At 45.6% G+C, this 12,170-nt stretch overlaps 1 protein-coding gene across 5 annotated transcripts in view; it reads right to left on the bottom strand.

Annotated features, from left to right (window-relative positions):
* The window catches only part of LOC109879521 (feline leukemia virus subgroup C receptor-related protein 2), a 60,813-nt gene that overhangs the window by 34,915 nt on the left and 13,728 nt on the right, over window positions 1–12,170 (bottom strand). For all 5 annotated transcript variants that reach the window (XM_031836769.1, XM_031836770.1, XM_031836771.1 and 2 more), the window contains one exon: window positions 6,653–6,793. In XM_031836769.1, the coding sequence (XP_031692629.1) occupies window positions 6,653–6,793 (141 nt within the window). The remainder of the gene's footprint in view (window positions 1–6,652; window positions 6,794–12,170) is intronic.

Here is a 12,170-nt window from a genome sequence, read left to right as displayed (position 1 = left end):
GTTGGTACGGTGATCGTTTACCACCAAGCCAGCAGTCACGAGTCATGACAGTAGTCAAATTCCACGTGACCATTTAGTCACATAACTAGGCTTCTCCAAGCTCTGATGCTGCTGATGGTCATTAGTAGCATACTAATCTTGCTAAATGCCTGGTACTCATCACTCTATTGTCCCTCTAATCACTCTGACATCAATGCAAAATCTAATGGAAAATCTAATCAAACACTTCATGAGAGCCCATGAGCTCACAACATTTCTATAGGCTATGCAATTGCGTGAGAAAACAGAGTGATGGCCTCTATTAAAAAGAGGAGTATAGCCTATCTGGCTGGCATGCAAATGAACCAGGGGAAAAGTGTCCTCCGTTTGCTATTCAAGTGCAGAGATGACACGTATTTTCCCCCCCCATGTCCCTGTTTCAGACAGGTGCATGAAAATGGTCCATTCTAAATCCAAAACTAAATGTCACACATTATTTAGTATATGGAAAAAGACCAGATTAAACCAAGAATAGTCTGATGGGTGACAATATTAGCCTATTGTGAATGACGCACAAGTCAAGAAACAATGCCTTTTTTTTGTGGTATTTTTTTTTATTTTAATAATCATAGTCACACACCTCTCATGTTGCCTAGCGACACGGCCTCTGTGTTTTAATAAGGTTTGTAATCACAACTAAAAGTGGTCAAATAACTTCTTAAAATGAAGCGCATTAATCCGCTTTACAAAGGGGTGTAGAGCCGAACTTCACCTTTTTCTTTGTTAACCTCACCACAATAGCTGCATGTGCAACACTCCCTCAAACTGTTTGGAGGAGATATCCTATTTTATTCAGCTTTGTTCGATTGTAATTCTTCATACTATAAGATAATATAAAATCACGCCGCTGAATTCTAAGCTAATCTTGTCAGTTAAATGAACTAGCGTAGCCCTTCAGGCATACGGCCTCGCCAGGACAACTGAAATGGATGACATTTTCATGTCTCTTTAGACCTTTAATGGATTTATTGTGAAGGTGTTTTATTAAACATGGTTTTATTAGACTTTAAAAAATAAAAAATATGTAGTTGTTATTAATTATTAATTTAATTATTAAGTTGTTCCAAAGGTCTGCATCAGTGGCTTGTAGGCTGTGTGTGGAAGCCAGGAGATACTAAAATGGGTTGGATGTTAATTAAATAGGTCCTCCTATGTACTTAATAAAAAATATATCATCTGAGAAGCTTCTTGCTACTGCCTCACATCCCTCTTTGTGTGGCCATAATGCACGCCTTCTCCCTGAGTGCTGCCTGCTCCGAAGCACCTCCCACTCACACGGCTCTGCATCATGTGATCGGGTCTTTCTCACAGGCTACAAGTGAAGACAGACACATCGGGGACACATCCTTATCCAATTCCGAGGCGCATATTGAAGATATTGGAAGAACTGTCCACATATACTTTGCGTCAGCCAACTAAGATGAGTAGGACTAACAAACAGCAAAAACACTAGTCTATGTCAATCTACTATCCCCCATAGTACAAAAGTTAACCTATTCTGTGCGAGAAATAAATATTCCATGCATAGTCTGGAACAGTTTTGGGATGTGATAGATCCCACATTAATACAAGCACTAACATCCCAAAAATCTTTTTTTTTTTACGCAATGAGGCTAACGCAACAGATGCTTCTACACCTGCATTGCTTGCTGTTTGGGGTTTTAGGCTGGGTTTCTGTACATCACTTTGTGACATCAGCTGATGTAAGAAGGGCTATATAAATACATTTTATTAATTGATTGAGATCAGAACGTTTAACCAACATTTTTTTGATAAACTATTAGGCTATTTTCTTCACATTTACAAGCGCAGCAATGCTCACACGGCAGCAGGCTATAACTGCAAATGTTCCTTCAGCAGGAAAACACCATTATCTAAAGTGACCACAAATTAGATTCTAATCTAAATTAGATTATGCGTGTTTAGCTTTTATTATAAAAAAGGTGCATTTTAAAATTGTGAAATTTGTGAAACTCACGCGCTGTAAATTACCATGAGGAGACAGCCTCACACACACACACAGTGTAGAGAGAGAGACACACAGCCTCACACACACACACAGTGTAGAGAGAGAGAGACACAGCCTCACACACAGTGTAGAGAGACACACAGCCTCACACACAGTGTAGAGAGAGAGAGACACAGCCTCACACACACACAGTGTAGAGAGAGAGAGACACAGCCTCACACACACACACAGTGTAGAGAGAGAGAGACACAGCCTCACACACACACAGTGTAGAGAGAGAGACACAGCCTCACACACACACAGTGTAGAGAGAGACACACAGCCTCACACACAGTGTAGAGAGAGACACACAGCCTCACACACAGTGTAGAGAGAGAGACACACAGCCTCACACACAGTGTAGAGAGAGAGACACACAGCCTCACACACAGTGTAGAGAGACACACAGCCTCACACACACAGTGTAGAGAGAGAGACACACAGCCTCACACACAGTGTAGAGAGAGAGACACACAGCCTCACACACAGTGTAGAGAGAGAGACACACAGCCTCACACACAGTGTAGAGAGACACACAGCCTCACACACACAGTGTAGAGAGAGAGACACACAGCCTCACACACACACACAGTGTAGAGAGAGAGACACACACAGCCTCACACACACACACAGTGTAGAGAGAGAGACACACACAGCCTCACACACACACACAGTGTAGAGAGAGAGACACACAGCCTCACACACACACAGTGTAGAGAGAGAGACACACAGCCTCACACACACACAGTGTAGAGAGAGAGACACACAGCCTCACACACACAGTGTAGAGAGAGAGACACAGCCTCACACACAGTGTAGAGAGAGAGACACACAGCCTCACACACAGTGTAGAGAGAGAGACACACAGCCTCACACACAGTGTAGAGAGAGAGACACACAGCCTCACACACAGTGTAGAGAGAGAGACACACAGCCTCACACACAGTGTAGAGAGAGAGACACACAGCCTCACACACAGTGTAGAGAGAGAGACACACAGCCTCACACACACACACAGTGTAGAGAGAGAGACACACACAGCCTCACACACACACAGTGTAGAGAGACACACAGCCTCACACACAGTGTAGAGAGAGAGACACACAGCCTCACACACACAGTGTAGAGAGAGAGACACACAGCCTCACACACACACACAGTGTAGAGAGAGAGACACACAGCCTCACACACACACAGTGTAGAGAGAGACACACAGCCTCACACACACACACAGTGTAGAGAGAGAGACACACACAGCCTCACACACACACAGTGTAGAGAGAGAGACACACACAGCCTCACACACACACAGTGTAGAGAGAGACACACAGCCTCACACACACACACACAGTGTAGAGAGAGAGACACACACAGCCTCACACACACACAGTGTAGAGAGAGACACACAGCCTCACACACACACACAGTGTAGAGAGAGAGACACACAGCCTCACACACACACACACAGTGTAGAGAGACACACACAGCCTCACACACACACAGTGTAGAGAGACACACACAGCCTCACACACACACAGTGTAGAGAGAGAGACACACAGCCTCACACACACACAGTGTAGAGAGAGAGACACACAGCCTCACACACACACAGTGTAGAGAGAGAGACACACAGCCTCACACACACACACACAGTGTAGAGAGAGAGACACACAGCCTCACACACACACACACAGTGTAGAGAGAGAGACACACACAGCCTCACACACACACACAGTGTAGAGAGACACACACAGCCTCACACACACACAGTGTAGAGAGACACACACAGCCTCACACACACACAGTGTAGAGAGACACACAGCCTCACACACACACAGTGTAGAGAGACACACAGCCTCACACACACACACAGTGTAGAGAGACACACAGCCTCACACACACACACACAGTGTAGAGAGACACACAGCCTCACACACACACACAGTGTAGAGAGACACACAGCCTCACACACACACACAGTGTAGAGAGACACACAGCCTCACACACACACACAGTGTAGAGAGACACACAGCCTCACACACACACAGTGTAGAGAGACACACAGCCTCACACACACACACAGTGTAGAGAGACACACAGCCTCACACACACAGTGTAGAGAGACACACAGCCTCACACACAGTGTAGAGACACACAGCCTCACACACACAGTGTAGAGAGACACAGCCTCACACACACAGTGTAGAGAGACACAGCCTCACACACACAGTGTAGAGAGACACAGCCTCACACACACAGTGTAGAGAGACACAGCCTCACACACACAGTGTAGAGAGACACAGCCTCACACACACAGTGTAGAGAGACACAGCCTCACACACACAGTGTAGAGAGACACAGCCTCACACACAGTGTAGAGAGACACAGCCTCACACACAGTGTAGAGAGGACACAGCCTCACACACAGTGTAGAGAGACACAGCCTCACACACAGTGTAGAGAGACACAGCCTCACACACAGTGTAGAGAGAGAGACAGCCTCACACACAGTGTAGAGAGAGACAGCCTCACACACAGTGTAGAGAGAGAGCAGCCTCACACACAGTGTAGAGAGAGAGACAGCCTCACACACAGTGTAGAGAGAGAGACAGCCTCACACACAGTGTAGAGAGAGAGACAGCCTCACACACAGTGTAGAGAGAGAGACAGCCTCACACACAGTGTAGAGAGAGAGACAGCCTCACACACAGTGTAGAGAGAGAGACAGCCTCACACACAGTGTAGAGAGAGACAGCCTCACACACACACCATGGCCTTAGCAGTTTAGTTGAATGTCCAAGTACACCATTATCAACCTGGCCCAGATAATGACCCTATCCCATGTCAGAGAGGTCAAGAGAGGAGACAGAACCAAGCTGATACTATTCCCTATATAGTGCACTACTATAGACCAAAGCCCTATTCCCTATATAGTGCACTACTATAGACCAGAGCCCTATTCCCTATATAGTGCACTACTACAGAGCAGAGCCCTATTCCCTATATAGTGGTACTACTATAGACCAGAGCCCTATTCCCTATATAGTGGTACTACTATAGACCAGAGCCCTATTCCCTATATAGTGGTACTACTATAGACCAGAGCCCTATTCCCTATATAGTGGTACTACTATAGACCAGAGCCCTATTCCCTATATAGTGGTACTACTACAGACCAGAGCCCTATTCCCTATATAGTGGCACTACTACAGAGCAGAGCCCTATTCCCTATATAGTGGCACTACTACAGAGCAGAGCCCTATTCCCTATATAGTGCACTACTACAGACCAAAATACATTCAGCCTATGTTAATAATTGAATTATCAATAAATGTTTAACCTTTCGGGTCAAAAACGTGTAACATCGGAGTGTTAAACAGGCAATAAGCCTGACATGAATTCATGAGACTGTGATTGGATCAAAATAATGAAAGGAGCATGAGAGCATACCACTTCCTCTGTCTGGGGGACAGCCAATGGCGTCCGTCTGGGGGACAGCCAATGGCGTCCGTCTGGGGGACAGCCAATGGCGTCCGTCTGGGGGACAGCCAATGGCGTCCGTCTGGGGGACAGCCAATGGCGTCCGTCTGGGGGACAGCCAATGGCGTCCGTCTGGGGGACAGCCAATGGCGTCCGTCGGGGGGACAGCCAATGGCGTCCGTCGGGGGGGACAGCCAATGGCGTCCGTCGGGGGGACAGCCAATGGCGTCCGTCTGGGGGACAGCCAATGGCGTCCGTCTGGGGGACAGCCAATGGCGTCCGTCTGGGGGACAGCCAATGGCGTCCGTCTGGGGGACAGCCAATGGCGTCCGTCTGGGGGACAGCCAATGGCGTCCGTCTGGGGGACAGCCAATGGCGTCCGTCTGGGGGACAGCCAATGGCGTCCGTCTGGGGGACAGCCAATGGCGTCCGTCTGGGGGACAGCCAATGGCGTCCGTCTGGGGGACAGCCAATGGCGTCCGTCTGGGGACAGCCAATAGCGTCCGTTTGGGGACAGCCAATAGCGTCCTAGCCAGCACAGAGTCCTTTCCCATAGGATAATACGGTGTACCTGTGATGCAGGGGGAGAAACATGGTGTGTCGGATACTAAAATCGGAAACTTGGAGAGGCAAGTTCCCAATTCGGGAATAACCACTAGAACGGCCTTCCTAGTGGGGGAAAACCCGGGCCAGAATGATGATACACCAGATGGTGACGTTTCATCGCTGACCTTTCATATTTCGGACATAAAGAGAGTAACAAAACATGTAGCTAGGTTAGCCCATATAATCAAGTGGAGGGTAGGAGTTCCTGAGTACCATCCGAACACACCAATAACCTCCTGACTACTAAGACTCAACTGGTTGTCTAGTGTGGTAGATCAGACCGACATTGATGATCATTATCAGACTTTTATAACCGACCACGCTTCCTCCTGACTCAAGAATAACCTCCTTCCCTTGTAATAGAATGGCGGGTCACCAGGTATTGAAGACACCCCCCAAAAATACCTGGTTCAGCCCAGTACGGCTTGGCTCAGCTCAGTTTGGAATGGTTTGTCTTGGCTCGGGTTCAGTAGTGTGGTAGAATAGTTACAATAGTGATTACCAGGGAGGTGTACTAACCATATGTGAGGATGAGGAGGAGGAAGGGTTTGTTTCGGAGCAGCCTGAGGATGGAGGCTGTGTAGGAGTACTGTTCAGGAGGGATGCAGCGAGCTGTCGCCTGAGCCTGGGTGGGAGGGAGCTCTGGACGCTCCTGGAACACTGAAGAGAGATGGGAGTGGGGATGGAGAGAGATGGAGAGATGGGAGTGGGGATGGAGAGAGATGGAGAGATGGGAGTGGGGATGGAGAGAGATGGAGAGATGGGAGTGGGGATGGAGAGAGATGGAGAGATGGGAGTGGGGATGGAGAGAGATGGAGAGATGGGAGTGGGGATGGAGAGAGATGGAGAGATGGGAGTGGGGATGGAGAGATGGGAGTGGGGATGGAGAGAGATGGAGAGATGGGAGTGGGGATGGAGAGAGATGGAGAGATGGGAGTGGGGATGGAGAGAGATGGAGAGATGGGAGTGGGGATGGAGAGAGATGGAGAGATGGGAGTGGGGATGGAGAGAGATGGAGAGATGGGAGTGGGGATGGAGAGAGATGGAGAGATGGGAGTGGGGATGGAGAGAGATGGAGAGATGGGAGTGGGGATGGAGAGAGATGGAGAGATGGGAGGGGGGATGGAGAGAGATGGAGAGATGGGAGGGGGATGGAGAGAGATGGAGAGATGGGAGGGGGGATGGAGAGAGATGGAGAGATGGGAGGGGGGATGGAGAGAGATGGAGAGATGGGAGGGGGGATGGAGAGAGATGGAGAGATGGGAGGGGGGATGGAGAGAGATGGAGAGATGGGAGGGGGGATGGAGAGAGATGGAGAGATGGGAGGGGGGATAGAGAGAGATGGAGAGAGAGAGGGGGGATGGAGAGAGATGGAGAGATGGGAGGGGGGATGGAGAGAGATGGAGAGATGGGAGGGGGGATGGAGAGAGATGGAGAGATGGGAGGGGGGATGGAGAGAGATGGAGAGATGGGAGGGGGGATGGAGAGAGATGGAGAGATGGGAGGGGGGATGGAGAGAGATGGAGAGAGAGAGGGGGGATAGAGAGAGATGGAGAGAGAGAGGGGGATAGAGAGAGATGGAGAGAGAGAGGGGGATAGAGAGAGATGGAGAGAGGGAGGGGGGATAGAGAGATGGAGAGATTGTGAGAGGATGAGAGAGGGAGGGGGGATGGTGAGAGATGGAGAGAGGGAGGGATGGAGGGATGGAGAGAGGGAGGGATGGAGAGATGGTGAGATGGTGGTAAAATGAAGAAAGGGAGAGATATAGAGAGACAGAAAGAGGAAGGGGAGATGGAGAGAGATATATAGAGATGGAAAGATAGAGGGGCGATGGAAAGAGATATCAGTAACATTCCATCAAAAGAGTGAAGCACGATTTAAGAAAGTATCAGAGTAGGTTATGCAGAGATTCCTTAATCTCAGTTTCATATACACTACCGTTCAAAAGTTTGGGGTCACTCAGAAATATCCTTGTTTTTGAAAGAAAAGCACATTTTGTTTATTAAAATAACATCAAATTGATCAGAAATACAGTGTAGACATTGTTAATGTTGTAAATGACTCTTGTAGCTTTAAACTGCAGATTTTTTTATGGAATATCTACATAGGCGTACAGAGGTCCATTATCAGCAACCTTCACTCCTGTGTTCCAATGGCACGTTGTGTTAGCTAATCCAAGTTTATCATTTTAAAAAGACTAATTGATCTTTAGACTAGTTGAGTATCTGGAGCATCAGCATTTGTGGGTTTGATTACAGGCTCAAAATGGTCTGAAACAAATAACTTTCTTCTGAAACTTGTTAGTCTATTCTTGTTCTGAGAAATGAAGGCTATTCCATCCGAGAAATTGCCAAGAAACTGAAGATCTCGTACAACTCTGTACTACTCCCTTCACAGAACAGCGCAAACTGGCTCTAACCAGAATAGAAAGAGGAGTGGGAGCACAACTGAGCAAGAGGACAAGTACATTTCAGTGTCTAGTTTAAGGAACAGACGCCTCACAAGTCCTCAACTGGCAGCTTCATTAACTATTACCCACAAAACACCAGTCTCAACGTCAACAGTGAAGAGGCAAATCCAGGATGCTGGCCTTCTAGGCAGAGTTACAAAGAAAACGCCATATCTCAGACTGGCCAATAAAAAGAAAAGTTTAAGATGGACAACAGAACACAAGACACTGGACAGAGGAAATACACTGAATTTCTGATCAATTTGATGTTATTTTAAAATGGGAAATTTTTATTTTGCTTTTCTTTTAAAAAACAAGGACATTTCTAAGTGAACCCAAACGTTTGAACGGTAGTGTAGGCCTAAAGAATAAAAAGATTATTCTTACATCTCAGTGTGTCCTGGTGTCCTTGGTAACGCACTGTGGGAGGGAATTGTCCCATCTAATTTCTAAAGGAATTACTGTACTCCTCCCGATAAACACACACACAGATAAACAAACCTAAGAACTGCCCTTCATCCATGCATAGAGAGAATATAGGTATGAGACTTTTGTATGAACATGCAAATATTGGAAGGTGTTTCAAGTCTCAACTCATAACAGGATGTGCATCCATCAGAATTCAACAGGTGACATTCCTTTGGGTCTGAGAAATGTTTTTGTCATCTAGCTGAAAGCCTAAAAGCCTGTGGACAGGAGTGGTGAGCTTACTTGCTTGATCTATGACCTGCTTCCAGCTGACATTCTCCTGAGAGAGCAGGTTCTCAGCCAGGAGCTGCCATTCTCCTGAGAGAGCAGGTTCTCAGCCAGGAGCTTCCAGCTGCCATTCTCCTGAGAGAGCAGATGTCTTTGTGTGCAGAATACTTTGTTATTATCTCTAAACTACAATATTCCCTGGGGTTTGTCTTGACCAGCAGGAGTGTCCTGTTCTAAGCTATAGTTTTCAGTTTTTGCAGGATTGCACTCTTTGCTAAATACTGTCAACTACAATGTGCTCACTGCACTGGCACCCTCAGCTACAGTACACTCAGAGCCAAGACCTTAGCCATATTTCAGATTCTTCAAAGTAGCAACCCTTCGCTTTGACAGCTTTGCACACTTGGCAGTCTCTCAACCAGCTTCACCTGGAATGCTTTTCCAACAGTCTTGAAGGAGTTCCCACATATGCTGAGGACTTGTTGGCTGCTTTTCCTTCATTCTGCGTTCCAACTCATCCCAAACCATCACAAGTCGGTTGATTGCGGAGGCCAGGTCATCTGATGCAGCACTTCATCACTCTCCTTCTTGGTCAAATAGCCCTTACACAGCCTGGAGGTTTGTTGGATCATTGTCCTGTTGAATAAGAAATGATAGTGGGACTAAGCACAAACCAGATGGGATGGCGTCTCGCTGCAGAATGCGGTGATAACAATGCTGGTTAAGTTGTGCCTTGAATTCTAAATAAATCCCAGTGTCACCAGCAAAGCAGCCCCACACCTCCCCCTCCTTGCTTCACGGTGGGAACCACACATATAGAGATCATCCGTTCACCTACTCTGCGTCACAAAGACATGGCAGTTGGAACCCAAAATCTCAAATTTGGACTCAGACCAAAAGGACAAATTTCCACCGGTCTAATGTCCATTGTTCGTGTTTGTCCCAAGCAAGTCTCTTCTTATTGGTGTCCTTTAGTAGTGATTCCTTTGCAGCAATTCAACCATGAAGGCCTGATTCATGCAGTCTCCTCTGAACAGTTGATGTTGAGATGCATCTGTTACTTGAACTCTGTGAAGCATTTCTTTGGGCTGCAATTTCTGAGGCTGGTAACTCTAATGAACTTATCCTCTGCAGCAGAGGTAACTCTGGGTCTTCGTTTCCTGTGGCGGTACTCATGAGAGCAAGTTTCATCATAGCGCTTGATGGTTTTTGCGACTGCACTTGAAGAAACTTTCAAAGTTCATGACATATTCCGGATTGACTGACCTTCATGTCTTAAAGTAATGATGGACTGTTGCTTCTCTTTTCTCATTTGAGCTGTTCTTGCCATAATATGGACTTGGTCTTTTACTAAATAGGGCTATCTTCTGTATACCACCCCTACCTTGTCACAACACAACTGATAGGCTCAATTGCATAAAGAATTAAAGAAATTCACTTTTAACAAGGCACACCTGTTAATTGAAATGCATTCCAGGTGAATAACTCATGAAGCTGGTTGAGAAAAATGCCAAGAGTGTACAAAGCTGTCAAGGCAAAGGGTAGCTACTTTGAAGAATCTCAAATGTAAAATATATTTTTATTTGTTTAACAATTTTTGGTTAGTAGATGATTCCATATGTTACTACATGATTCCATATGTTACTACATGATTCCATATGTTACTACATGATTCCATGTGTTACTACATGATTCCATATGTTACTACATGATTCCATGTGTTACTACATGATTCCATGTGTTACTACATGATTCCATGTGTTACTACATGATTCTATATGTTACTACATGATTCCATGTGTTACTACATGATTCTATATGTTACTACATGATTCCATGTGTTACTACATGATTCCATATGTTACTACATGATTCCATATGTTACTACATGATTCCATATGTTACTACATGATTCCATATGTTACTACATGATTCCATATGTTACTACATGATTCCATATGTTACTACATGATTCCATATGTTACTACATGATTCCATATGTTACTACATGATTCCATATGTTACTACATGATTCCATATGTTACTACATGGTTCCATATGTTACTACATGGTTCCATATGTTACTACATGGTTCCATATGTTACTACATGGTTCCATATGTTACTACATGGTTCCATATGTTACTACATGATTCCATATGTTACTACATGATTCCATATGTTACTACATGATTCCATATGTTACTACATGATTCCATATGTTACTACATGATTCCATATGTTACTACATGATTCCATATGTGTTATTTCATAGTTGTGATGTCTTCACGATTATTCTACAATGTAGAAAATAGTTAAAATAAAAGACAAACCCTGGAATGAGTCGGTGTGTCCAAACTTTTGACTGGTACTGTATTTCAGTTACATGTCAACCGACAATTGCAACGTGAAAAAAAATGTCTGTCACGTTTGAGTGTTTGAAAAGTGTTTGAAAATCGCAATATCTGGCCAAAACAAATTGCAATTCGATATTTTGTCTGAACCAAGCAGCCCTACTTCAGATTCCTTTCCAAACCTCAAATACACGAGTTGTATATTTCCTGCATTGCAGGAAAGTTCTCCTGCAACAGGGTGATCAAATTAAGATCCTACATCTGTAGGTAGAGCAAAACAAGAATGACACAAGGGCAGAAGAGCCTTAATTAGGCTGCACTAACCAGATACCTGTAGGGTTAACCTAACTAGAGTACAACTAGAGAATGGCGTGAACCTAACTAGAGTACAACTAGAGAATGGCGTGAACCTAACTAGAGTACAACTAGAGAATGGCGTGAACCTAACTAGAGTACAACTAGAGAATGGCGTGAACCTAACTAGAGTACAACTAGAGAATGGCGTGAACCTAACTAGAGTACAACTAGAGAATGGCGTG

Source organism: Oncorhynchus kisutch, linkage group LG12 (genome assembly GCF_002021735.2).
Source record: "Oncorhynchus kisutch isolate 150728-3 linkage group LG12, Okis_V2, whole genome shotgun sequence".
In the NCBI taxonomy this organism is placed as follows: Eukaryota; Metazoa; Chordata; class Actinopteri; order Salmoniformes; family Salmonidae; genus Oncorhynchus; species Oncorhynchus kisutch.
The sequence above is the reverse complement of the archived record's forward strand: the minus strand, read 5'-3'. Positions and strand labels throughout refer to the sequence as shown.